Here is a 27,660-nt window from a genome sequence, read left to right as displayed (position 1 = left end):
GGGCTTCCTCTCTGGCACTGAAAAGGGAGAAGGAAGAGGGGGAAGGAGGGAGGAATAAAAGGAAGGCAGGCAAGGAGAGATAGCTCACCTAGGAAGATGCCTGCTTTGCCATGTGCGTGTGTCCCAGGCTTGAGTTCTAGCCCCTATTCCACTGGAGGATGTTGTGGTGTCTCTCCTCTCTATCTATCTAGTTGACCTAGAGCAATGAAGCTCAAATGACAGACAGAAGAAAACAGAGAACTAATAAGGAGGTTTGCTCTCCTCTGCCTCCTTGCCGAGTGTCAGAACTTTATACACGAGCCCTTCTGTTCCCCACTGGACACTGGTGAGAGGTGTCAGCTTTGGAGTGAGACCAGTTGGGGTTCAACCCCAAGCTCTTTTCCCCACACAAACTCGCCCATCTTCACCACATTATAAAACCTCCCTGCACCTGTTGCCTCACCTATTTTTGAGGGATCCTGACCACCTCACAGAGCTTTTGTGAGGATTAAATGAACTAGAACTTGTCAAGTGCTTAATTATGCCTTGGACACAATGATTACTTCCCTAAGAAGTTAACTACTATTATATCATTACCCTAAAACTTAGTCCCATTAGTCTCATTTTACTCCTGTGACTCTGAAACCTCTAAGAAGTCTAGTCAGTCTTTCCCTAAAAAATAAACCCAGGCAGAAATGAAGGTGGAGCCTTTGAAGTGAATAAACGGGGGACCGGGCAGTATCTCAGCAGGTTAAGAGCACATGGCTTGAAGCATAAGGACCGGTGTAGGGATCCCAGTTCATGTCCCCGGCTCCCCACCTGCAGGGGGGGTCACTTCACAAGCGGTGAAGCAGATCTGCAGGTGTCTATCTTTCTCTCCCTCTTTCTGTCTTCCCCTTCTCTTTCAATTTCTCTCTGTCCTATCTAACAACAGCAATAATAACAACAAGGGCAACAAAAGTGGGAAAAAACGGCCTCCAAGAGCAGTGGCTTCAGAGTGCAGGTGCCGAGCACCAGCAATAACCCTGGAGGCGAAGGAGGAGGAGGAGAAGGAGAAGAAGTGAATAAACATGGATGTCAACTTTCATATGGGGCCAGCCATCTTTGCCCAAAGGGCTTTTTCTGGTACATGTCTTTTCATTTTCCTGGTTAAAAGTTTAAAATATGTGGTCTGGGAGGTGGCGCAGTTGATGAAGCGTTGGTTTCTCAAGCATGAGGTCCTGAGTTTGATCCCCGGCAGCACATGTGCCAGAGTGACGTCTGGTTCTTTTTCTCTCCTCCTATCTTTCTCATAAATAAATAAATAAAATCTTTTTTAAAAAAGTTTAAAATATTAGGGAGAGGTGGAACCTAGGAGTAATACTTAGAGTTAGGAGGGGGGAAAATCATTTAACAATAAAATTTAAATACTAGTTTGAGTCTTATGAATACAAATAAAAAGAAAAAAGTAATGGGACATATATTCAGCAGTTTAAAAAAAAAAAAGAGACTAAAATGTGTCCTTTCAGACTAAATAGATGGAACTGACCATGATTATGATTCATGAAGTCAGTAAGGGAGGACAATTACAAGATGATTTCACTCATATGTAAAATATAGAGAACAGAAACACATAAACTTGAAAAAGAAAAAATATCTCTGACCTTGGGAGAACTATGAAAGATACCATTGGGGAGGGGTGGGGTACTTTAGTAGTGGAAATGGTATGGAACTATCCCCCTTATTACTGTAAAAATCTTATCAATCACTATTAAATAACTCATTAAAGTATATTTATAAACACAAACCCTTGTGAAGAGCTTGTCTAAACACAAAGGCTCCAGCAGGGAATCAGGAGATGGCCCTAAACCTGAGTATCACACCTGTGAGCCCTGAACAGCATAGCACACCTGTGTCTGGAAATACAGATGTGAGTGAGTGCTAGGACAACACATCCTTGTGGCTGTGGGTCTCAGGAGGATGGGTAGGGATCCTGCAGAAGTGGGTGGAGACTCACACAGGCCGCCTGTCCTCACTGATCATTGCAGGCTGCAGTCTGGAGGCTCCTGGGAGCACCAAAGGCTCTCTCAAGCAGCACCCAGGAGGAGGTGCAGTGACTAGAGCAGTGGACTCTCAAGCATGAGGCCCTGAGTTTGATCCTTGATATTGTATGTACCAGAGTGATATTCTGGTTCTCTCTCCTTCTTACTCCCTCTCATACTTATAAAGAAATAAATCATGCCAGGAGGTGGTATACCCAGTTGAATGCACGTGATACCATGCACGAGGGTCAGGGTTCAAGAACCCAGTCCCCACCTGCAGGGAGAAAGCTTCACAAGCAGTGAAGTAGATCTGCAACAGTCTCTCCCTCTATCTCTCCTTCTCTCTCAATTTCTCTGTGTCTAATAAAAATTCTAAAAAAAAAAAAAATAGAACAAACAAAAAACACCAACAAAAATAATTTAAAAAATTGTTTAAGCCCAGTAAATCCAAATTTTTAACAAGATAAGAAAAGGAGCCAAGAGTTTTGAGACTGCTCAACTCCTCAAATATGGTTCAACCACCCAAAGAGAGACCCAGGTGATCCCTTTAAGCCTGAGCAGGAGGTATTTGGGTCAGAGATGAGAAAGCACTTCCTGAAAGGCCAGGTTGTTACGTGCAATGAGAAGTAATGATTTAAGGCAGGTGCACAGGTCTGGGCTCTGAGAGCATGGCCTCTGCCCATTGTCCTGGGCTGGGTGGGTGTGTCCTCCTGGGGAAGCTGGCACAGGCAGGGCCCGCAATGAAGGAGCCTGGAGTGCACATGCTACAGCAGGGACTGGCTGGGACCCGTGACTCCATGGCAGAAGCCACAGAGTGAGGAGAAGCTGACTGGGCCATAGGTGTAAGGCAGCTCAAGCTTTAAGGACAGTTGCAAGGACTTGACCCCAAACTTGAATTTCAGTTATTTTTTAAGGATGTATATAACTTTTACAGAGATCAACAGAAATTGAGGGGGAAGATGGAGAGGGAGAGGGAGGGACAGTGGGGAGGAGTAGAGGAGGGGGGAAGGGGAGAGAGAGACCTGCAGCACTGCTTCACCACTTGTGAAGTTTCCCACTGCAGATGGACAACAGGAACTTGAACCCAGGTCCCCGCACATAGTACTGTGTGTGCTCTGTGGGATGTACCACAGCCTGGCCTCTATTTTACTTATTAGTATTGGTGAGAGAGAGAGAGAGAGAGAGAGAGGAAGAGAGAGAACACATCACTCTGGCACTATGATACCATAGACTGAACTCTGGACCTCATGCCTGAAAATCCAACACTTTATCCACTGGGTCACCTCCCAGGCCACTGATTTTTTTTTATTTTATTAAAAATTTTTTAATATTTTTTCCCTTTTGTTGCCCTTGTTTTATTGTTGTAGTTATTATTTTTGTTGTTGATGATGTCATTGTTGTTGGATAGGACAGAGAGAAATGGAGAGAGGAGGGGAAGACAGAGAGGGGGAGAGAAAGATAGACACCTGCAGACCTGCTTCACTGCTTGTGAAGCGACTCCACTACAGGTGGGGAGCCGGGGCTCGAACCGGGAACCTTACACCGGTCCTTGTGATTTGCCAACTGTGGCCAGATTCCAGAGCTTCACACATGCAAAATATACTACATTCAAACATTGAACTATGCCCCCCCACACACACACAAGCTCCTTAAGCTTCTTAACCACATCTTCATGTTTAAAATCTCGGGGGGGGGGGGGAGTTGAGCGGTAGCACTGTGGGTTAAGCGCACATGGCATGAAGAGCTAGGACCCCCACCAAGAGACCAGAGTAAGAATACCGGCTCAAGCCCACAGCTCCCCACCTGCAGGGGGGTCGCTTCACAACCAGTAAAGTAGGTCTGCAGATGTCTTTCTCTCCCCCTCTCTGTCTTCCCCTCCTCTCTCCATTTCTCTCTGTCCTAACCGGCAACAACAATAATAACAACAACAAGGACAACAAAAATGGGGAGGAAATGGTCTCCAGGAGCAGTGGATTCATAGTGCAAGCGCCAAGACCCAGCAATAACCCTGGAGGTAAAATAAAAAATAATAAAATAAAATCTCTCTGGGGTGTGTGTGTGTGTGTGTGTGTGTGTGTGTGTGGCACAATTTCACTTCTCCAGGCCATTTTTTTTCAATCAGACAGAGAAACAAGAATATAGAGACAGGGAGAGACACCTCAGCACCAGTTTCCTCCAGTGACAAAGCACCTCCCATGTGGTGCCAGGGTTCACAGCTGGACTGCAGGCATGATAAGCCATATGAGTTATCTCTCCTTCTCTGAGCCACAGGTATATGTGCTTCTGCATCACCCCTGGGCTGACATGACAGCCCGGCAGAGGTATAGAAAGCAGATTACTGACTCCAGCTCACTGATCAGAGCCCCTTGACTGAAGCAGATACTGGGGACAGCCTTGAGGGAGGGGACAGGCAGAGCCGGGGCCATTCGCCAGCCTTCACACAAGGGAGGAGAGCTATGTCTCCACTAAGCTAAAAAAGGCCAGGATTTGGAACTTCATCATTCCTGGTCCTACATGCCAAATCAGATCTCAAAATCTCAATCTCTTTCTCTCCCCCTGCCCCTCAGATTTATTTTAATTTCATGAGCTACAGAGACGGGGTGAGAGAGAGAGAGAGAGAGAGAGGAACTAGAGCAGCACTCTGGCACATGTAGTGTCAGGGATCAAACTCAAGACCTCATGCTTTCAAACCCAAAGTTGTACTTCTTGTGCTATTCCAACTCAAATCTAATTGCATCCCAGGGCAAAGGCAGAAATCCAAGAAGTAAAGCACCTCCAGGGACCATTCTCAACAGACACATCCCGGTCATTCATGAAGACTTCACAGAAGAGAGAACTGGGGAGCACCCTCACAGGTGGGGGACTCCGTGTCATGTCCACAACACCTTACACACACACACACACACACACACACACACGTAAGTGCCACATATGCACATCTCCAGAAACTGATAGTGGCAAGAATAGGAGAGTGACATTCAGACACCTGACTACACATACATATCTCTCAAGAATCCGAGGAAGGTGGATCAAACTTTGGGGCCTCTAGTTCCTCTTCTACTCATTCACCCCATCTGCTTCCACCAGATATAAATGATATAGACATGTGTATGTATGTTTTTATGGAGAGATGAAAGAGAGAGAGAGAGTCTACAGCACTTAATTCTCCTCTGGTGCCTAAACACCTTTCATGTGGTGCTGAGGTTAGGACCTGGGCCATGCACAGTGCAAGGCACATACTCTACTTTCTGAGCTATCTCTCTAGTACTCCTCTCTCTCTCTCTCTCTCTCTCTCTCCTTGTTGTCTATGGGGCTTCAGCACTCCAAACCAACTTTTCATAGACAGTAACAGAAAGACAGACACCACAGCACCAAAGCTCACCCAGAACAGTGGGGAGGGGCACTGGCTTGAATGTGGTTGGCACAGGTGCACTGTCTGTCCAGGTGAGCCACTATCCCTGGGCCTGTCTCAACTGTTCCCTCCTTCAGAAATTACCTCCCTGTTTCTCAGCCCAGTCAGCTCCTGTTCATCATCTAGGTCCTGGAGAAGAGACCGTAATGGCTCTGCAAAAAGACTCTCACACCTCAGGCTCTGAGGTCCCAGATTCAAATCCCTGTACCATTTACCAGAGCTGAGAACTACTCTGGGAAAAAATAATAATAATGGGCAGGGTAGATAGCATAATGGTTATGCAAAGAGACTCGCATACCTGAGGCTCTGAAGTCCAGGTTCAATCCTCCACACCACCATAAGCCAGGGCTGAGCTGGTTAAAAAAACAAAAGAAAAGAAAAAAGAAAAATAAAAGAAAGAAAAAGAATAGTAAGAAATGAATAAAAACAAAAGTCCTACCACAAAGTTTGCCTCCTCTATGAAGCCCTCCTGGACTCTTGGTGTGGTCATTAGTACCTCTAATGTACCTACACAGTTTCATCCCCAATGTGTGGTGTGTGTGTGTGTGTGTGTGTGTGTGTGTGTGTGTGTGTGTGTGTGTGTGTGTGTGTGTGTGTGTGTGAATATTCTGTCTCCTCATCTGTCAAGCATCTGGAGGTCAGGGGCTCTTTGGTTTTTTCGGTGTGTGACTGTCTGATTTTAGCTGAGCTCTGGCTTATGGTGGTGGTAGGAATTGAATCTGGGACCTTTAGAGACTAGGACATGAAAGTCCTTTTGCAGAGCCACCACACTATCTCCCCAGCCCAGGTGTGGGGTAGGTTGTCTCTTGTAGGAGGACTGGGATTGTGCCTCTCACCTTCTGTCCACTCCTAGCACCAAGCACCAAGGAGTCCTGACCCCATGACAAGGGTGTTGGGGTGGGAGGAAGAAAGGGAGGCTGGAGAGGGACAAGGAGGCACTAACAGCTGTGCCAGTGGTTTGGCCTGCTGGCTTAAGCGGCCTCACATAATCTATCCCCCATACACACAGCTTCCTCTTCTCACCCCCACTCCCATGCGCTGCCTCTCTGCTACTGGTCTCTTTCACATCTCAGGAGCTCTGCTGGCCCTTTCCTGAGAAATGAGGGTCTGGCAGAGCTCAAGATGCCTGGACTTCCACCCCACCCCCAACTCCCACCATGTCCAGAAAGTCCCCTCATACAGAGACACCACTCCTGCAGGGTTTTGATGGGGCAGGCAGGGTGGGACCCTGAGCCAGAGTGTCCTGCCACCTCTCCACCTGCAGGATGCAGGCTACTCTTCCCTCTTTGAGTCTCCAGCTTCCCCAGAGAAGCTCTCCTCCCAGAACTGAAGACAGGCCCCAGGGCATGGAGGGTGGGGATGGTATCTCAGCCTGGGGAGAGGGAAAGGGTTAACTCTCCCAGGTCTGCTGGGCCAGTTGAGCCAGCTCACCCCTAGGCACTGTCAGTCCAGGCTTGTCTGCTTTCTCTCTGGGTCAGTTTCCCACTAGCTCCTCCTTTCACCTCCTGGAAGACTCTGGGAAGAGAAAATAAGGGGCCCTTCACACCAACTCTCTCTGGGGTGTCATTTAATACAACTAGTAATCACCAGCTCCTATTTAATAGCTCTTTCTTTCCCTCCTGGCTACTATTCTCCCTCTCTCTCTCTCTCTCTCTCTCTCTCTCTCCCCCATGACAGTAACACTGACCAACTGGAAGGCAGGAAAAATTTAGAGCTTGTGTGAACCAGCAGAGCAACCTACAGAAGAGCAGACTCAAGAGAGCCTGGGAGGATAAACATGAGGCTGGCAGGCAAAGTCAGACTTCAGCATATGAAGAGGCACCTCTTCCAAACACGGCTCCTCCCCGCCAGAGCCAGGGCTGGACCCCTGCCGGTCACCCATGGGTTTATTACTCTGGGATACAGAGACCCTGCCCCAGTGAAATTGTGCTCCTGAGTAACTGCAGGGCCAGCAAAAAAGTTCACCCAAGTTCGAGCCTGCCCCCCACTGCATTAAGGGAAGCTTCTGTGCTGTGGTCTCTCTCTCCCTTTCTTTCTCTCTCTCTCTCTCTCTCTCCCCCCCCCCACCGCATTAAGGGAAGCTTCTGTGCTGTGGTCTCTCTCTCCCTTTCTTTCTCTCTCTCTCTCTCTCTCTCTGAAAGAAGTCAGCTTGGAGCAGTAAACCCCAGGTGACAGAAAAAAGAAAGTAACTTCAGAGCTCTCCAGAGCTATGTTGCCCTGAAGGTAGTGCAGTAAATAAAGCATTGGATTTTCAAGCATGAAGTCCTGAGTTCAGTCTCATAAGTGCCAAAGGGATGCTTTGATTCTCCTCATCCTCCTCTCCCCCCCACCATAATTTTTGTTTAATGTAGGGAGTTATATCACTCACTGCTCAGCAGAGTGCAGGCAGGAGACCACAGGCCTCATCCCCCACTGCAGGTTCTGTGGCTTGAGGATTGTGAGATGATCATGACCTTGTGGTCTGGGAGATGGCACAGTGGATAAAGCATTAGATTCTCAAACACGAGGTTTCAAGTTCAATTCTCAGCAGCACATGTGCCAGAATGATGTCCAGTTCTTTTTCTCCCTTTCCTTCTAGGTCATGAATAAATATAATATCAATAAGATCTTTTGAGAAATAAATAAATACTGACCAAGCATCCCTGATTTTCAGCACCTCGTGCTGCAGTCCTGGCTGGGAGGTGTAAAAAGGTGGCCACTTTAATGCCACCCCTGGCAAAAGCCCTTCCTTGAATAGTGCATTTTATTGTATTTTCAAGAAGTTATTGACTTACTTTGACCGTGTTTGTTTGTTTATTTGTTTATAAAAGCACTGCTCCACTCTGGCTTATAGTGGTGCTGGGGATTGAACCTGGGGCCTTTGGTGCCTCAGGCATGAGAGTCCTCTTTGCATATCTTTCTTTTTAGATGTTTTTATATCTTTATTTATTTATTGGATAGAGACAGCCAGAAATTGAGAAGAAGGGGGAGATAGAGAGGGAGAGAGAAAGAGAGACACCTGCAACACTGCTTCACCACTCACAAAGCTTTCCCCTTGCAGGTGGGGACACCAGGCTTGAACCTTTCTTTCTTTCTTTCTTTCTTTCTTTCTTTCTTTCTTTCTTTCTTTCTTTCTCTTTTTCTTCCTTTCTTTCTCTCTTTCTTCCTTTCTTTCTTATTCCTTCTTTTCTTTCTTCCTTTCTTTTTTTCTTTCTTCTTTCTTCCTTTCTCAGAACTTGAGCAGCACTGGCATGAGCGATGCCCAGGATGGAGCTCTGGGCCTCAGACACCAAAACTGGTGCTCTAGCTAAAGCGCCACCTTCATCCCCAAGGCTGGCATTCTAGCAAACAGTGTGTGTATGTGGGGAGGGGTGGGTCGCCAAGCTAGGTTCCCTGGGGAGCCCGCCGCTCCCAGCCCCGGGGAAAGAGAGCAGTGCTGCCCCAGGCATGGATCCAGGGCCAAGGCAAAGTCCAGCGAGGCCTCACCGCCATGGCCAGGCCCCGAGAAGCTCAGATAAGGGCCACACTTTGGACTCCATGGCCAGAGGGTGGCCCAAGCGTCCTAGGGTGCCCAAGCCCTGCGCCCCTTCTGAGGGTCACGCGGTCAGTCTGGGGCGGGCGCGGGTGGGAGGGGGTCTCCGGGCCGAGAAGGACCAAGGTACCTGTGGCTGGCTGCACTGCAAAAGCCAGGTGGGCTCCCCCCTACCCCTGGGGTTGTGGGGTCTGCCAGTCTCCCCGGACCTGAGGTGGGGTGTCCAGTGGGACGTGCTCAGCTCAGGGGTGCAGCCTCAGTCCCGCTGACCCGGGATTGGGGTTGTCCTGCACCCTCGCAGGGTCTGGGTCTCCCAGGCCTGGGACGCCCGCCCCGCGCAGAGAGGCGGTGCCAGCCCGCGTACCTCCCCCTCCGCGGGCCAAGAGCTGCCCGCCCCGCCGCGTCCTGCCGGCTGCCCGGGGTCCCAGATCTGGCAGGCTGGGAGCCCCGAACCCCGCGGGCGGGGAGCGGGGAGCCGGGAGCGGATCCCAGAGGCTCGCGCAACACACCTGCCCGCACAGGTGAGGCCAGGGCGCGGGGCGGGGCGGGGCGGGATGGGCAGCCAGCCCGAGACGCAGGGATCTCGCGGGGAGGACTGTTGTGAAGTCTGGACGACCCTGAACCTTTTGCCTGGACTCACTTGGAGGGGACCCCAGCACCTACCTGCCCAAGGGACCTCTCCTCTCCAGACTTTGCCCACAACCAGGGTGAGTCCTCTCTGCAAGGTTGGGGGGAGGGATGGGGCCCTATACATGGCTCCTGGGACACAGAGGTGCTCCCGGAGGTCTGGGAGGACCAAACAGTCAAGACCAGGTAGATGCCACTAACACTTGGTGGGGTAACTGCCAGACCATGGTGAGCAATGGACCCCATAAAAGGCCAGAGAGGACAGATGTGAGACTCTGAGGCGTGTAAGTTCCCTGCTGAAACCAGCAGGTGAACTGTCATAGACAAACCCTATGGGCACAGGAATGTACCTTTCCTACCATTTTCTTCCTTTCTTTTCTTTTTTTTTTTTTATTTTTCTTTTTCTTTTCTTTTTGTTTTTTTTACCAAAACACTGCTCAGCTCTTGCATGTGATCGTGGAGGAGATTGAAGCTGAGATCTCAGAGCCTCAGGCATGAGAGTCAGTTTATGCTGTCCCCTTGCCCCATTTGATTTAATTATTTTATTTTATTATTAACAATAATATTTACCAGAGCACTGCTCAGTTCTGGCTTATGACAATGTGGGGACTGAACCTGGGACCTTTAGTGCCTTGGGCATGAAAGACTTTTTTGCATCACCACTGTGCTATCTCCCCAGTCCCATTCAATTTTTTAAATAAATCTGATTTATTTTAATGAGAAAGATATATATAGACAGAGGGAGAGACACCAGAGCACTGCTCAGCTCTGGCTTATGGTAGTTGTGGGGATTGAACCTTTGGTGCCTCTGGCTTTTTTGCATAACCACTATGCTATATCTTCCCAGCCCTGTTCAACTTTTATATGTCAGGGATTCTTATTCATTCCATTTTTTGCCTTCACCTTTTTAAAAATATTTATTTATTTATTCCCTTTTGTTGCCCTTGGTTGTTTTATTGTTGTAGTTATTGTTGTTGTCATTGTCGTTGGATAGGACAGAGAGGAGGGGAAGACAGAGAGTGGGAGAGAAAGACACCTGCAGACCTGTTTCACCCGTTGTGAAGCGACCCCCCTGCAGGTGGGGAGTGGGGGGGGCGGGGGGCGGTGGCTTGAACTGGGATCCTTACACTGGGCCTTATGCTTTGCGCCACCAGCACTTAACCTGCTACGCTACTGCTCAACTCCCCTTTTTTCTTCACCTTTTAAAACAAGTATGAAATAGTTAGCTTTCTGGGTGCACAAAAACAGGTAACAGGTCTGCTGTCTCCAGCTCACACCCCCATCCACACCCAGCCCTTCCCTGGTAGTGTCTCCCAGCCTCTGCAGAGAAAAGGCGGGTGGCAGTGGGTACCCTGGGAATCCCTCCACTCAAGGCTCCTGGAAGCCAGGGCCCTCTCTGTGACCCTTGCTCCCAGCTGCTCAGGGTCACAGCATCCCCTGAGGCTAGTGTGGGTACTTAGACCATGAAGTCACCCCCATGGGAGGGAGGAGGTTTGTCTCCAAGGGACTTTCTCCCCAACATGTGGGTACATACTTGCCCCCAAGAAGTGGCAAACCATCAGTGCCCCCAAACACACACACCCACCACCTTCCCCTCCCTGATCAGTGCTGGCCCTTCCATCTCTTCATTTTCTCTTTCTAGTGTCGGGGTACCCCTTCATCCTGGACGGCAGAGCAATGGCCCTTTGGAAGTGACCCAGGCCAGAAGGCATGCGGGCCTTTGGGTTCCCAGCCGAGGGGCTCCCCCAGGGGTTGGTGGCCTCCCGCATTGAGACCTATGGGGGGCGGCACCGGGGCCAGAGCCCAGCTGGCCGTCTCTCCCCCTCAGGAGGCCGGGCCCAGGTGAGTGTGGACAGTGCCCCTCAGTTGACCTGGGCGAGGTAGCAGGTGGGGCACACAGTTTTCACGCCTCTGCCCCCTGCAGTCAGTGTAGCCCTTGCCCTTACCTTCATTCCTGGGTTAGGAGGGAGAGGCAGGCAGTGCTCCACACCCATCCCAGTCAGCTGGAGGAGGTGTGTCTGAGGACCTGAGCTGAGGGAAGTCACCTCCCAGCCTGAGTCACAGCTGGAGGAAGAGCAAAGGTTCAGGGTGACCCACCTCCCTTCCTGGCCCACCTCCAGTGCTGACCAAGGCAAGGAGGTGTGGGAGCCCAGTGGTCTGGCTTCTAGCCTCCAGGTCTCCCGTGAGAACAGAGCTGCTTCCTGCTGGGGTGTCCCTGTCCTGTCTGAGGGGGAGTTGTCCCTGGAAAGGACAGCCAGCCAGGAACTCTCCCAGGCCAAGGGCGGGAAAGAAGACTAGGAAGTACATGGGGTAAACCAGGCCACAGGCAGCTCAAGGAATGTCACCAGGCCTGCACCTGCCTGCCCAAAAGAAGAGGCTGGCGGCTTGGGCCTCCATCTGTCACACGGAAGGCAGCCACTCCCATCTGGAAAGACAGAGTCTCCAGGCAGGGGTCCTCTACCCTGTGTTGCTCAGAGCAGGGGGGCTGCCTGAACCAGGGTGCAGTGCCCCTGTGGGCCAAGCAAGAGTGGACAGGCATGGGGGCCTGTGCCTGCCTGTGCTCCCTTGTGCTCCTATCCCAGGCAGCCAGCTGGCACAGCATTGCCCAGCTCCCTGGCAGCAGCCTCTATGACTCAGGGCAGGGGCAGCTCATGCCGGACTAGTTTGAGGGGAGCATGAGCTGGCAATGCTCTGATGTACCCTGGGGGAGGGGGCCAGGAGGTGGTCATTGCCCAGGTCCCCCACTGCCTCCCCAGAGCTCCCCTGCTCCTCCAGCAGGACCCCAGTCACCCTGGCCTCTTCCAGAACTTTACCAAAGGTGTGGCCCAGGCCCGAGGCCTGTCTCCCCTGAGGCTTCAGGAGTCGGAGCCTGACAAGAGGCATGGCAACTATTTGGGGGGACCCCTACCTCACTCCCCCAAACTCAAGGTAAGGGACTTCTCTCCTGAGCTGCCCAAGCCCCCTCTGATCTGAGAACCTGGGTGGTCCCTCTGTGAAGGCTTTGTGTGCAGACACTCAAGTGCCTCTCAGTGTCCCCATACGCCCAGAGCTGTCCCAGTCCTAGGCCTTCCTGTCCCCCACTCCTCCCTGTCCCCCAGGCCTCATGGTCCCTGCTCCAGCTCAGCCCTACAGACTACTTCCACCACCAGATAGGCACCCCTCTTGGGGCCAGGGTGGCCAGTGCCCAAGATGGAACCTCTGTACCTCCAGGAGGTTCCCAAGGCCCACGACATGGAGGTGAGGCTGCACACCTTCAGCATGTTCGGGATGCCCCGCCTGCCCCCTGAAGAACGGCGGCGCTGGGAGATTGGGGAGGGCGGCGACATTGGGCTGAGCATCGAGAAATCCTGGAGGGAGCTGGTGCCCGGGCACAAGGTGGGCAGGGAGGATGAAGGGAGGTGCTCTGGGACTGACTTCTGGATGGGATCACCTCCCAGCTTGGCCATTCATGGCAGGCTAGTCTACAGAACAGATGGCCTTGACACCACCTTGGGCAGCAGAACAGCTCACCTGGGCAGTGCACTGCTTTGTCATGGGCACTGCCAGGTTCCAACCCAGCCCCCACTGGAGGAAGCTTCAGTCTCTCTCTCTGTGTGTGTCTCTGTCTCTCTGTGTCTCTTTCTCTCTCTCTGTCTCTCCTTGTTTCTTTGTCTCTACAACAAAGACAGGGAGAGAGTGAAGGAAGGAAAAAAGGAAGGAAGGAAGGAAGGAAGGAAGGAAGGAAGGAAGGAAGGAAGGAAGGAGAATCTTCAAAACTGGAGGGCTGGAAGGTCTCCTAGGTAGGAGACCCAGCACATCCAGCACATGTTGTTTGTCTCTGCCCCACCCCCCAACCTGAAGAGCCTGTCCCCCACCTCCAGGACATGAGTCGGGATGACTGCCACCAGCAGGAAGCGCTGTGGGAGTTGCTGACCACAGAGCTCATCTACGTGCGAAAGCTCAAGATCATGACTGATGTGAGCACCCCTCAGCCCCCTTCACCCCCAGCACCACGCTCAAGCCAACAGGGTGGGGCACTGGGTGGGAGAGGGAGAGAAGTGGCATCCCCCACCCCCAGCTCAGACCTGCACCCTGGGGAGGGCAGTGGGCAGGAGGGGTGCCAGAGGGCTGGGCTGGGCACTGAAACTACCTGTCCCACGGGCAGCTCCTGGCAGCCGGCTTGCTGAACCTGCAGAGAGTGAACCTGCTGACAGAAGTGAGTGGGGCAGGAGGGGTCCCCACACCTTCCAGCTGAGCCCTGGGGGAGGGCTGGGGGAATATGAGGTACAGCACCCCCACACTGTCTCCTGTCTGAACTTCCACTGCCCCATTTGTTGTTTTTCTTTTCTTCTCGTCTTTGTTTCTTTATTTCATTCTTTCTTAAATTTATTTATATCTAGTGAAAGAGAGATAGAGGGCAAAGAGAGAGGGAGAGAGAGAGAGAGAGACCAGTTTTGACTGATAGAGGATTGAACCTGAAACCTCAGAGCCTCAGGAATTAAAGTTTGTTTGCAAAACCATTATGCTGTCTCCCCAGCCCTCTTTCATCCTTTCTCTTTTTTCTTCTTCCTTCCTTCCTTCCTTCCTTTCTTTCTTTCTTTCTCCTTTCTTTGTCTTTCTTTTTGTAAAGAGAGAGAGAGGAAAAAGGAAAAAGCAACCAAAGCATTACCATATTCTTTTTTAATTTTTCATCTGTTTTTACAATGCCAGGGCCTCATGCATGTATGATTTCACTGCTCCTGGGCCCTTTCTTCAGTCAAATAAATAAATAATGAGTGGACCAGGCAGTGGCACACCCAGTAAAGTGAACATAGTGCTATGCACAAGGATATGGGCAAGGACCCAGGTTTGTGCCTTCACTCCACACCTGCAGCAAGATACTTCACGAGCAGTGAAGCAGTTCTGCAGGTATCTTTCTTTCCGTCTATCTCCCGCTCCCCTCTCAATTTCTCTCTGTCCTATTGAATGAAAAGAAAATTTAAAAAGGCCACTGGAAGCAGTGGATTCGTAGTGCTGGCACTGAGCCCCAATGACTGGAAGCAAAAAAAAAAAAAAAAATCAAAGAAAAAATGACACAAGGACTGGATGGTGGAGCACCCAGCAGTGTGCCTATGTCACCATGTGCAAGGACCTGTGTTCAAGCCCCCAGTCTCCACCTGCAAGGGGGAAGCTTCGAGAGCAGTGAAGCAGTGCTGCCAGTGTCTGTCTCTTTCCCTCCTTACCTTCCCCACCCCTCTTAATTTCTCTCTGTCCTATCAAAAATAAAGAAGGGAAAAAATCCACTGGAAGTGGTGGATTTTTTGTGCAAGTACCAAGCCCTAGCAGTATTTCTGGTGGAGAAAGGAAGGGAGGGAGGGAGGGAGGATGGAAGGGAAAGAGAGAAAGGGAGAGAAGAGAGAGAAAAGGGGGAGAAAGAAGAGGGATAGAGAGAGAGAGAGACAGGGAAAGAGACAGTACAGTACTGGATCTTCTTCCTCTGCCTTAGCACCTCCATGTGGCACTGGAGGCTGGGACCGGGGCTGTGTGCATAGTGCTCTCCCCTGTGAACTGTCTCTACAGTCTCTTTTCTGTCTTTCTTGTCATCACACAGCTCCGGGACTAGATCCCAAGACTTAGACATGCAAGGCAGGTGCTCTGTTGATGAGCTACCTCCCCAACCCCCCTTTTTCTAGGACACCCCATTCTCTATTCCCCCTCTTGCTTGAAACCCCAGGCAGACTACAGGCCTGCATCTCTGCTCTCATCCTGTGCTCTGCCCTCAGCCCAGCAAGGCCCCTGCTCTGCTGAAGTGATGGGGGGGGGGGGGTGTGTGCAGAGCCCTGCAATCATCCAGGCCACTGACCAGTGGACCATGTCACCCAACCCCACCACCCCAGCTCCAGAGCCCAGGCCTGAATGCCAGATGCTCCCAACCTCCTCCCTCAGGTGTCAGTCGAGACCCTTTTTGGAACTGTCCCCAGTTTGATTCGTGCCCACCGCAGCTTCTGGGATGAGGTGCTGGGTCCCACCCTGGAGAAGACACGAGCCTCAGGCCAGCCTCTGGACCCCCTTGTTCTGCATGATGGCTTTCTGACGGTGAGACTTGACAAAAACAGCATGGGCACAGGCAGCCCAGGAAGGCCCAGAGGGGTCCCATCACAGACAAGGTCTGCCAGAATGCCCTAATACAGCAGATCCTGAAGTGCAGGTCCCAGCACAGGCACACATGAAAGACCTCCCTAGCTTCCATGCAAGTCCCCACAAAGAAAGCCCTGTGGTTTTTAGGGGTCCTTTATGAAGTAAATGCTTAAGATTAAATTCTGTGGTTTGGGGTCAGGGAGATAGCATGATGCTTATGCAAAAAGCTTGCTTGAGGCTGGGCAGTGGTGCACCCACTTGAGCTTACACATTACCATGAACAAAGAAAACTTTCATGCCTTAGGCTTTGAGGTCCCAGGTTCAGTCCTCTACACTACCATAAGCCAGAGCTGAGTAGTGTTCTGGAAAAAATAAATGAATACTCAATATTTTTATTTTTTTAATTTTTTAATTTTTTAAATTTTTAAATTAAAAAAACATTATTTCCTTACTACCACTTATTTGTCTTATTTGGGTCTCATGCCTACATGAGTCCACTACTCCCCATGAACTGTTTTCTGTTTGTCTGGTTTGTGGGATTTTGTTTTTTTGTTTTTGGGTGTCTGTGTATTTGTTATTGCTTTCTATTCACCAGAGCACTGCTCTGCTCTGGTTCATGGTGGTGCAGAGGCTTGAACACAGGATCTTAGAACTCAGGATGAAGATCCTTTTTTTAATCTTTATTTATTTATTTATTTATTATTGGATAGAGACAGAGAGAAATTGAGAGGGGAAGAGGAAATAGAGAGGGAGAGAAACAGAGAGACTCCTGCAGCCCTGCTTCACCACTCACAAAGCTTTCCCTCTGCATGTAGGAACCAGGGGCTTGAACCTAGATCCTTGAGCACTGTAATATGTGCACTTAACCAGGTGTTCCACTGCCTGGCCCCAGGATGGGAGCCTTTGGCAGAACCATTATATTGTCTCTCCTACCCCTGTTTGGTTTTGTTTTAATTTGTTTAAGCCAAAGGGTGAAAAGCAGAGAGGGAAAGACAGAGACTCCACAGCACTGCTTCATCCTTCATAATGTTTCCCCTGTACTCAGCATTTCCATGTGGTGGCTGGGGACCTGAACTTGTGTCCTTGGGTGTAGTAAAGCATGAGCTTTATGGGGTGAACCATCTTCAAGACCCACCAGTTAAACTCTTATCAACTACAAGCTTTCAGTTCTGGGACAGGTATTTACTGACAAGCAGGCAGGAGCAAGGTCAAGTGAGGAATCCGCCAGGCTTCAAGCAGGATTTCCTTTCTGGGTGGTGGGTGTAGAAAGATGGTGTATAGTGCCCCAGGAACATGGACACAGGTGCTAAGAGAAAGCAAGAGGTCTACTTTTTTAATGTTTTCTTTAAGTATTTTATTATTTATTAAATAGAGAAGGGGAAGAGGAAGGAGAAGACGAGATAGGGAGAGAAAGAGAGCTACCTGCAGCACTGCGCCACCATTCATGAAGCTTCCCCCTGCAGGTGGGGACAAGGGGCTCAAACCTGAACCAGCTCCTCAGTGCCTGAAGGTGCAGTGTAACAGACCCGGGAAGATGTGGGCTCTGCAGAGATGAGGGGGATAAGCAGTGGCCCAGGAGCTTCAGGCCAGCCTTGGGGCCCCACTGCACCCTCAGCTGAAATGAGACCTGCAGAGTCCTGAAAACTTTCCGGCTGAATTATTCATGGTGGGAGAGTGAGAGCAGAGCAGCTATATGGGTACATATGGGCACAGCAGGGGCTGGAGGTGGAGGGCAGTAGGTTCAGCTCTTGCAGCTTCACTCAGCTCCGCCTTGCAGTCTGGGGAGTTGGAGTTGCAGGGGGAGAGTCTCCTAGCAGGAGCTGCACCCAGGACCCCTGAGGGACTCTCTCCCCACCCACCCTTCACCCTTACACCCGTCCCCCTAGTTCAGCCAGCGCTTCCAGCCCTACACTGAATACTGCCTGCGAGTGAAGCGGACCATGGCGTATGCCCGGGACCAGCAGGACAGGAACCCTCTCTTCCACAGCTTCGTGCAGGTGGGAGAGGGGGTGGCCCGGGCTGGGATGGAGCCACGGGGCCTTCGGGTCCCTGGCTGAGCCTCGCTCCCTCCTGGCAGTGGTGTGAGAAGCACAAGCGCTCTGGGCGGCAGATGCTAGGGGACCTGCTCATCAAGCCACACCAGCGCATCACCAAGTACCCGCTGCTGCTGCGGGCCGTGCTCAAGAGGACGTCCGGGGGGCGTGCTCGGGACGCCCTGGCCTCCATGGTGGGTGCCCGGAGGGGTGGTGAGAGGATGCCCTGGCCTCCAAGTGGGTGCTCCAGGGGCTGGGTTCCAGGTGGGTCTCTCACACAGACCGGATGGTGTGGCATTGGGGCTCTGTCCCATGTCACCCCAAGGGAGTGGAGGTGCATGGGGGAAGGGGCTGATCTGCCACCATGAGCCCACTGCCCCCTCCCCCGCCCCCCAGATTGCAGCCGTGGAGTCCTTCCTGCAGCACATCAACAAGCAGGTCCGCCAGGGCGAAGAACAGGAGAGCTTGGTGGCAGCGGCCCAGCGCCTGGGGCCATACGAGGTCCTGGAGCCCACCAGTGAGGAGGTGGAGAAGGTGAGTGAGCAGTGAGTGCAAGGAGCGGAGGAGAGGTGGGGCTGACACTGGAGCCAGGAAGGTGGAAAGCAGGCTGGTAGGAGGGAACAGCCCCACCCACCTCACCCTCACCTGTCTCTCAGAGCCTGCGCCCCTTCTGCAACCTGGACCTGATGAGCCCCATGGTGGGGGTGTCGCCAGAGCACACCAGACAGCTGCTGCTGGAGGGGCCCGTGCGAGTGAAGGAGGGTCGGGAAGGGAAGGTGAGAGGGGCCCAGCGGGGGGGGGGGGGGCTTGCAGAGGAAGAAGGGAGAGGGACTAGGAGGTGGCTCACCCATTATCACTCCAAGTGGGAGCACCAAGTGGGAGCAGCTGCCCCCAGCTATGGAGTGGTGCTGCCGTTTCTCTCCTCTCTGCCTACCTCTCACCTTCTATCAGGAATGGAGGGGCTGGGCGGTGGTGTGCCTAGCTGAGCGCACACATTATCATACACAAGGGCCCAGGTTCAAGCTTCTAGTCCCCCACCTGCAGAGGGGACCCTTTATAAACAGTGAAGCACAGCTGCAGGTGTCTCTCTGTCACTCTCTCTCTATCTCCCCTTCTCTTTTCATTTCCCTCTGTCCCATCAAATAAAAGGAAAAAAGTGCCCCCCATTTGTCATACAGACACCAAGCCCCAGCAATAACCCTGGTGGCAGAAAAAAAAACAAATAAATAAACAGATGGAAGGAAGGAGGGAGGGAGAGATAGTAGGAGACTGTTTGAAAGTTAGAAAGGCTGGAATGGGAAGAGATTGCCTGTCTGTCTATACCTGGTGCTAACTGGGCTCTGACTGTGTGTGACCCTGTCCCAGCCCTCCTTCTGCCTGTGGATAGGGAGGCAGCACCACTGGCCCACACCCCACCCACCGGCTCACTGTCCCCGGTGTGTGGGGAGCCCCAGCCTTGCCCCCAGCCCTGCTCTGGCTGACACCTGTCTCCCTCTGGTGCACACACGCTCCCCGCCCCCCAGCTGGACGTGTACCTGTTCCTCTTCTCCGATGTGCTGCTGGTGACCAAGCCCCAGCGCAAGGCCGACAAGGCCAACAAAGCCAAGGTCATCCGCCCACCCCTCATGCTGGAGAAGCTGGTGTGCCGGCCACTCCGAGACCCCAGTAGGTCATTCCCCAGGTCATACCAGACAGGGTTGGGGGGAGGGCCTGGGAGTAAGGTGCCCCAGGGGGCTGACCTCCTCCTCCTGGCAGGCAGCTTCCTGGTGATCCACCTCAGCGACCTGCAGTGCCTGTCCACCGCGCTCTCCATACACTGTCCCAGTGCCGCTGACCGCACACGCTGGCTGGACAAGACACAGCAGGCCCAGGTACCCAGGGCCCAGGGACCAAGGGAGGGTCTGGGACCAAGGGGAGGCCAGGCAGCCCTGGGCCCTCAGCATCTCAAGATGAGAACACAAACCCACCTGAACCTTCCAGATGAGCTGGGGGATGCGGCCTCAGCACAGATGTCCATTACAGCCCCCTACAAGAGCTCACGTCTCAGTTTCCCCTTTGTTCAGCTGACACTGGGAAGCTTTGAGGGCCTGGGCACTAGCTGGCGGCTGAGTGTTTAGAGAGAGTTCGGACTCCACTCCCATCATGGTGGGATGTACACAGAGCCTCGATCTGCAAGTTAGTGTGAGGGCAAGTGTGAGAGCTGGTGTGGAAGGGGGGTCAAGGGTGGGAAGGTGGGAGGCATCTATTCTGCCCAGCCAGGGTGCTGGGAAGGGCTGGGGCAGAGATGGGGTACACTAAAATGCCTTTGCATGGGAGATGCTGTCTGAGCACCATTTAGGGGGTAGAGCTGGGGGTGTCTAGGTGGATTCTAGGGGTGAGTGGGCAGTGAAGACACTCCACTCAGAGAACCAAGGTGAGAGGCAGCTGCAGGTGTCCTCTGTGTGTTAAGAATCCCCCTGCCCTGGCTCTAGGGTATAGTGAGGGCATCAAGAATGGCAGTAGCAGGGCATCCTGGGGGATGGGGCGGACATGACAAGGCCACAGCATGTGAACTTTGCCCCAGAGCTGACCCAGAGGCTGTGAAGTGGGGACAGCAGGAGAGTGGTGGGACAGGGTGGTGTGACAGTGGCAGAGTGGGTCTGCAGGAAGGGGACGGGCAGGGCTGTACCAGTCACCGCACACTAAGGGGCTTCAGGCCACACAGGTTTCTATACTCACCCCTCTACTCTGGTAGCCAGAAGTTCAGTCAGGGTATGGGCAGGACTGTGCTTCCTCTCTGAGGCTGTCAGGGAGAAGCCCACCTTGTGGTCCCTCCAACCCCCAATGCTGGCTCCATGTGTCCCTTGGTATGTGAAAACATCTCCTAGTCCCTGCTTCTCTCTCCCCAGGGCTGCCCTCTCTGTACCTCACTCGGCCTGGCAGTCTTAGTTCAGGGTCACTGCATAGCCCCTTCTCCTAAAAGTCTGGATCCAGACATGTATCTTTCTGGGGGACCCCACTGGTGACTGTCCAAACAAAGAGGGGTGAAGAGAGGCTCTTTAAGAATGGGGGACCACTCATAGAGGAGTCAGTGGAGCCCCTGGGCTGAGCTTGGAATAGTGACCCTATTGAATGCAGAACAAAGGGCCCTGTGAGCAGGGAAGGAGAGGCCGGTTCTGCAGCAGGCCCAGCCATCTAGGAGTGCGGCTGCGTGGGCCTGGACTGCATGCAACTGACCAGAAAGCCATGGGAGGTGCTGGAGCAAGGGGGGTTGCCAGAGCAAGAGGGAAGTGCTGGGAATAGAGGCTGGCCAAAGGAGACTCCCTTACTGCTTGTGAGGGCTTAAGAGCCTGGGGCTCCCTGTCATAGCCTTAGGGGATACAGTGCAGAAAGGGGGGGACAGAGAAATAGCTCACCAGGCAGAGTGCCTGCATTGCCAGGCCCCAGCACCACAAGGTAGGTGCTAGGGCAACCGAGGAAAGTTTCCTTGAGCACTGTGGCACCTCCCCACCACCATCAAGTGAAAAGTGGCCTGGATGGTCAAGTCAAGTCACAAAATGCCCTGGGTCCACAATTCATGACAGTGGGAGGCGGGAGAACAAAAGCACTAAAGAGGGACACAGGTGAGCCAAGGGGAAGGCAAGCAAATCAGGCACCATTAGTCCAGACCAGCTGTGTGACCTTGGAGGAGTTGCATAGCCTCTCTGAGCTTCCACTTCCACTACAAAATGGATATATAAGACACAGAGGAAAGCATTCAGGGTAGGCAAGTGCCCAGTGCCCTCACCCAGCAAGCAAAGGATCTGCCTTGAAGCTCCCTGTTTGAAGGACTACCCAGGCAAGTGTACCCCCACCCCCACCCCACACTCACTCACAGGAAGGGAAACCTGTTGGTTGAGTTGTGGCAACCTGAGGGGGTGGGGCAGGCTGGGAATATTGGGCTTTAACCAGAAATACTTTGAAACTGAGAGAGAGGAAGATAGACACGGGGTGGTATCTTCTTGGGACTTTTGGAATTAGGGAACCAGGGACCCTGAGTTAATGAGAGATATGGATGAGAAATGGCACCCCAAGATGTTCTGTCTTCCAGTCCCCCTAGGGCTGCTACTTCCTGACACTTAAACCTGGTGTGACAGTCCCCAGGAAGCCAGAATTGGGGGCTGGGGTAAGGGTGGGTTTTCTGATGAGAATAGACTCCCATCTATCCTGACCCTCCCCCCCAGTCCCCCACACACACACACACTTCAGTCCTCTGTGAGTAACGGGGCGGGGGGGGGGTCTTCTCTCTATACCACTCCCCACCCTACTCCCAATCCAAACACATTGCCCTAAAGGCTTGGTTCCCTGGGAGAGCAGAAGACAAAAAAAGAGACAAGCGCAGAGTTCCTGGACCCCAGGCAGCAGCTGGGGAGCCCTTATTGGCAAGCATCCTACTTTTTTACTACACACTCCCACTGTCAAAACATTCTCCCTTTGTCTTTCCTGCCCCAGGTGACAGCCCCTCCCTCAATCCTTCTTCCCTTTGATCCCACCCAGGGCCACTAAAAATGGCTTGCTTGCTTTCCTTTCTCTCTCTCTCTCTCTCTCTCTCTCTCTCTCTCTCTTTCTCCAAAGCACTGCTCAGCTCTGGCATATGGTGGTGCAGGAGACGGAGCCTTCTTTGTTGTTGTTGTTTTACAGAGTCACTATGCTGTCTTCCCACGCAAAATTCTGGCCTTGGGAAAGCAGGTCACTTCTGCTCCTCAGAGTACACAAAGAACCCCGAAACTCTGAAGTGCCCCCTATTGTATCACCACACAGACATAGGTCCCCTCCCCCTGTGGACTGTAGAGGGCAGTGGGGCACCTGGTGGCCCCCTTGGAGAGCAGACCACCGGAGGTTCTTGGCTTATTACTGCTAGCTTTGTCCCAGAGGGGCCAGCAGCAGTGTTGGTGTAACCTTCAAGAGAAAATGCACTTTTTGAGGGGAAAGATCATAAACTTGGGAATTACTCATGATGTAGGAGGGGTTGGGAAGAGAGAAAGGAGAGACAGAAAGAGATCTCAGATCTGGAGCCCACCTGCAAGTCTCCACCTACCCATCTGGTCCCCACATGGGACTCTGCTCGTTCAGCAGTGACAATGGGGCCACCCTGTGGGTGAGCTGAGAGAGTCATGTTTCTTAAGTGCTTGACTCTAGAGCCAGCAGTTAATGAGTGCTCCCTCCATACACGCCATTATCATTATCATTATCAGAGGAAGACAGTGGCTGTGGAGGGAGGGGAGACGGCATAGTGGTTCTGCAAAAAGACTTTCATGCCAGAGACTCCATAGTCCCAGGTTCAGTCCCCAGCACCACCAGAAGCCAGAGCTGGGCAGTGCTCTGGGGAAAGAAGAAAGAAACGGGGGGGGGGGGGGATATGGAGATATGGGGATATGGGGGGGGGGGGGATATGGAGAGAGAGGAAGAAAGAAAGAAGAAAAAGAAAGAAGGATGACAGTGGTCCAGGAAGTGGCACAGTAGATAAAGCATTGGGCTCTCAAGCATGAGGTCCTGAGTTCAATCCCTGGCAACACATGTACCAGAGTGATGTCTGGTTCTTTCTCTCTCCTCCTATATTTCTCATGAATAAATAAATAATTAAAAAAAAAAAAGAAAGAAGGATGACAGAGGGAAAGGAAGGAAAGAAGACCAGGAGAAAGTAAGAGGGGGTGTGGGGAGAAAGGGAAAGAGAGGAAGAGCCAGAAAGCTGAGTACTGCAGAGGACAGACAGATCCAATACCAGACAGGTGGCTAGGCCCCTTCCACATCCTGAGTGCCAGAGGGGAGGTTGGTGGGACAGTTCTGGCCACAAAACACCCTGCATCAAATGTTTCCTGTCCTTATTGGGAGGCTTCACTAGAGAGCCCCCCTCATGGCCCAAGTCAGCAGGGAGAGGGGACTCCAGTCTGGTCTGGTGTTCCTGGGGGAGCCCTGCCTTCACCCTGATCAGTGGGGTGTCGTTGTAGTCTCCCACCTGCCCACCACCAGCACAGCTATGGCTTCCCTCTGACCCAAGCTGAGAAAGTCTCCTGGGGTTGCTAAAGAATTTGGGGGGGGCTCTCCAGACACCTTGCCCCCTGCTGCTGAGGTCCTAGCTCCTTCCAGGGCAGGGCCAGGGGCAAGTTTATCAGAGATGCTACTCTTTCATGTCCCTCCTCTGCCTCTGCTTCTTCCCCTGCCACCCCCTCCCAGCCCTTAACAAGCCTCTGGGGGAAGATGGGGAGGAGAAAACACAGCTGGGGTGTACTCAGAGAGCAGGACAAATGGGCTGAGGTGGGGTGGGGTGGGGGCAGCAGCCTGGCTACAGGGGACAGGGGACAAGGGAGTCCTAGAGTCTGACTCCAAAGTCCAGGTTCAGTTGCCCACTAGAAGCAAAAGCACTGGGGAAGAAAGAGAAAGGAAGGGATGGAAGGAAAAATGGAGGGAGGGAGAAAAAGAGAAATAAATAGAAAGGAAAAAAGGAAGGGAGGGAGGGGAAAACAAGCACACTAGCTAAACAAAGAACTGGTATCCTGTCCCTGCTCTGGCCCTGGCGTGTCTAGACATGAACTAGAGAGGGAAGGAAAGAGCTAGACCCATTAGCCCCGTGTCTTTTTCCTCACCCTCCCTGTGTCTGCTGTCCTGCCCAGCTCCCACCAACCCCCACTCCCCTGCTGCCCAGGGTTTCTGGAAAGGTCTGGGAAGGTCCAGTGCCATAGGGGTGCCACAGTTTATGGTCTCATAAACTGTGTGTGTGCGCGGGAGGGGAGGGGGAGGAGTAATCTAAATATTTAACTTCTGCCAATCAGGGTGGAGTGTAGGGGGCAGGGGTCCTGCAGGTGTGCCAGGTGCCAGCTGTACCCTCTGGTGGCTCTTCCTGGAAGAGGGGACAGTCCAGGGAAGGGAGGTGGGAGGCTGGGGCAGTACTGGCTCATTCTCTGGGAAACACTGCAGTATTCTGACAAGGACAAGGTCTGGCCTGGCCACCTCTTCCCTCTGCCCTGCCTCTACAGCTTCTCCTCTACAAGTCAGTGTTGTCCCAGGGTTGCCCTTGACAAACAGTGGCTTCCTGCTCTTGAACTTAAAGAGGCAGGCCTCTCAGGGGCATGTGTGGTGTGTTCACTGCTCCGCCCCCTCAGAAGTCCCTGCTCTATCCTGAGGGCAGCTCTGTGGGAATGTGGGCAGAGGAAGACAACTTTCCTCTCCACTCCTCTGGGGGTGAGCTTGCTGGTAGCCTTTCCAGCAGTAAAGCCTGAGTCCAACTTGCAGTCTGACAGCTCAAGCTTGGCAAGCAAAGTGCACACCTTCCATACTCAAGGCCCTGGGTTTCAATCCCTAGCCCCAAAAGAGAGCACCATGGACAGAGATGAAAATAGGTGGACATTTCTGGTGTGTGTGTGTGTGTGTGTGTGTGTGTGTGTGTCTAAAAAGACAGAGGGGGGAGTCCAGCAGTAGCGCAGCAGGTTAAGTGCATGTGGCTCGAAGCTCAAGGACCAGTGTAAGGATCCCAATTCGAGCCCCCCTGGCTCCCCACCTGCAGGGGAGTCACTTCACAGGTGGTGAAGCAGGTCTGCAGGTGTCTATCTTTCTCCCCCCCCCCCATCTTACCCGCCTCTCTCCATTTCTCTCTGTCCTATCTAGCAACAATGACATCAATAACAACAACAATAAAAAACAACAAGGGCAAAAAAAGGGAAAGTAAATAAATATAAAAATTTTTTTAAAAAATAAAAAGACTGAGGGAACAAATTGTTGGCAGGATAGGCAATGTAGCAGAACTGCACAAGCGTGAGCCCCTAGGCATCTGTTCCCAATGCTGAATTGCAGAGTCATAGCTCACCAGGCAGGGTGACTTGCCCTGAATGAGTCCTGCCATCACATGGGTGATACAATGGCACCAGGGAAAGCTCTGCTGCTGGGGTTTCTCCTCTTCTCTCTGTCTCTTTATCTGAAACCACATATGTACAAAGCATACCCCACACGCAGGAGGTATCCTCTACCTTGGGCTTGTGGTGGAGATTAAACAAGAGGATGTGTATAAATGAAGTCATTAACACAGCACCCACAATATGACAAGTGTCTGGATAAGTGAGAGCTCTTCATAATAGTTCCCCCAAACCCTGCCCCCCCCCCAGGTGGCCCTGCAGAAGCTGAAGGAGAAGGAGTACACAGAGCAGAAGAGGAAGCTCCTGGCCCTCTACCGAGACCAGGATTCCTCATCCACCAGGCCCTCCACACCCATCCAGGAGGGCTCTCAGAACAACACAGAAGAGAGGTGAGAGCCTCAGGGACCATGAGGTCCCCTAGATTTGGGGTGCTGGGTGGAGGGACTCACAAGGCTGAGCAGTAGAACTACAGTATCAGCAGGTGGCATCTGGGAAGAGATCCAGGAACCCAGGCTGCAGGTTGACAAGAGTTTGACTACAGCCCTGCTATGTCCCATGGGGAACTTTTAAGGGGTCAGCAAGGAGTGGAAGGGACAGACTCCAGGATCTGCAGAACGTGGGCACTGTGGGCATCAGGGAGGTCAGATCCCCAAAGAACAGAGAAATCACAAGAATCACAGAGGTGCTCTGAAGTTAAGGACAGGAGGGAGGAGAGAGATAACAGAGGGAGGGGCAGGGAGAAAGGGAGGAAGAGAGGGGAGTGGGAGGGAGAAGGAAAAGGAGAGAGGAGAGGGAGAAAGATACTCTCTGAGAGGAACCTGGGGATGCCTGAGTGCCTGATGGATTCAAGGTTCTAAACCAAGTCCTGTACTGAAATGCCTTAGGGCTTACAGCCTACTCAGTGAGAGAGAAAGACAACCCCACCCTGGTTGCAGACCAAAGAGGTGGCAGGGCACTGGAGTCTCAACCATGTGGTCTTGAATTCAAGCCTTGGCATCCCATGTGCCAGAGTGATGCTTTGGTTCTCTCTCTCATGAACTGATAAATATTTTTAAATTCTTTATTTATTTGATAGGATAGGAAGAAATTGAGAGAGAAAAGGTACATATACAGGGAGAGAGAGGTACCTGCAGCTCTGCTTTACCACTTGTGAAGCTTCCCCCTACAGGTGGTGATCAGGCCTCAAACCCCTGTCCTTGGGCATTGTAATGTGTGCACTCAACTGGGTGCATCACACCCAGACCCAGTAAATAAATCTTTGAAAAGAGCCCTGGGTATGGTGTAAGACGTCAGGAACTGGAGGCCTCAGCTTGGCCTGTCACTCATCCCTCCTCCTAGGACTGCTGAGTTCTCCACCATTGTCCCCCAGCTGGTGGTGACGGAAGACACGGATGAGGACACCCCTTCAGGGCAGGAGGACACCTTGGACTCTGGCTATGGGACCCTGATCCCGGACTCCTCCCCCAAGGGCTCACCCTCCCTACTCAGCCGACTCCGCCCACGAGCTCTGCGCAGGGACCCCCGCCTCACCCTGTCCACCCTGGACCTCCGAGACATACCTCTACACCCCCAGCCCCTTGACCCCCAAGCGTCCCAACGCCGAAGTGCCCCAGAACTGCCAGAAGAAACTCTGCGGAGGGGAGGCAGTTTGCCCAGAGGGTGCCCACCCCCCTGGTGTGAGGGGGAAGTCGGGGCTCCAGAGGGAGGGAACGTGGTAGCAGAGACTCTGCGCAGAGCGCTGCTGAGGGGGCAGCCCCCCTGCTCCCCAACACACACAGACTCAGCTGGGGAAAGCCCCTGGGAGACCTCAGAGGAGGAAGAGGAGGAGGAGTGGCCAGTCTTCCCAGAACCTGCCCAGGTCCCCTCCCCTCAGCCAGTGGAGGCTGAAGGCACACTCAGGGACAGCATGCTCAGGGAGGACGTACTCAGGGAGGACAGACTCAGAGAGATCCGGGAGGAGCTGGCCAGCCAGAGGATCGAAGGAGCCCCCGATCCTAAGCCCAGCCGGCCACGCAGGCTGACACGGGCCCAGCTGGCCAGAATGCGTGGGCTCCATGTCATCCAGCTAGACACCCCCGTGTCCACATCGTAAGTGCTCCAGAGCAGGCCAGAGGCA

The 27,660-nt window shown here is 52.7% G+C and overlaps 1 protein-coding gene and 1 long non-coding RNA gene across 14 annotated transcripts in view; one reads left to right on the top strand and one right to left on the bottom strand.

The window, feature by feature from the left end:
* Positions 1-11,586, bottom strand: part of LOC132538128 (uncharacterized) — a 78,039-nt gene extending 66,453 nt beyond the window's left edge. For 3 of the 4 annotated variants that reach the window (XR_009549549.1, XR_009549548.1, XR_009549551.1), the window contains exon 1: positions 11,497-11,586. This is a non-coding gene — a long non-coding RNA (uncharacterized LOC132538128). Of the gene's footprint in view, positions 1-5,710; positions 5,743-11,496 lie in introns of those variants that run through there. The other variant, XR_009549550.1, reaches the window with a different exon arrangement.
* PLEKHG6 (pleckstrin homology and RhoGEF domain containing G6) overlaps positions 9,304-27,660 on the top strand; it is an 18,851-nt gene continuing 494 nt past the window's right edge. Inside the window, exons 1-15 of one of the 10 annotated variants that reach the window (XM_060190218.1) lie at positions 9,310-9,630; positions 11,193-11,392; positions 12,307-12,478; positions 12,761-12,925; positions 13,411-13,506; positions 13,695-13,745; positions 15,455-15,604; positions 17,533-17,643; positions 17,724-17,873; positions 18,076-18,213; positions 18,336-18,455; positions 19,203-19,344; positions 19,435-19,550; positions 25,794-25,933; positions 26,883-27,632. In XM_060190218.1, the coding sequence (XP_060046201.1) occupies positions 9,478-9,630; positions 11,193-11,392; positions 12,307-12,478; positions 12,761-12,925; positions 13,411-13,506; positions 13,695-13,745; positions 15,455-15,604; positions 17,533-17,643; positions 17,724-17,873; positions 18,076-18,213; positions 18,336-18,455; positions 19,203-19,344; positions 19,435-19,550; positions 25,794-25,933; positions 26,883-27,632 (2,654 nt within the window). In that variant the 5' untranslated portion in view covers positions 9,310-9,477. Of the gene's footprint in view, positions 9,631-11,192; positions 11,393-12,306; positions 12,479-12,760; positions 12,926-13,410; positions 13,507-13,694; positions 13,746-15,454; positions 15,605-17,532; positions 17,644-17,723; positions 17,874-18,075; positions 18,214-18,335; positions 18,456-19,202; positions 19,345-19,434; positions 19,551-25,793; positions 25,934-26,882; positions 27,633-27,660 lie in introns of all 10 variants that reach the window. The other 9 variants (XM_060190214.1, XM_060190211.1, XM_060190217.1 and 6 more) reach the window with 9 other exon arrangements.

This window comes from Erinaceus europaeus, chromosome 4, assembly GCF_950295315.1.
Source record: "Erinaceus europaeus chromosome 4, mEriEur2.1, whole genome shotgun sequence".
NCBI classification, from domain to species: domain Eukaryota; kingdom Metazoa; phylum Chordata; class Mammalia; order Eulipotyphla; family Erinaceidae; genus Erinaceus; species Erinaceus europaeus.
This window is presented reverse-complemented; position numbering and strand designations above follow the sequence as displayed.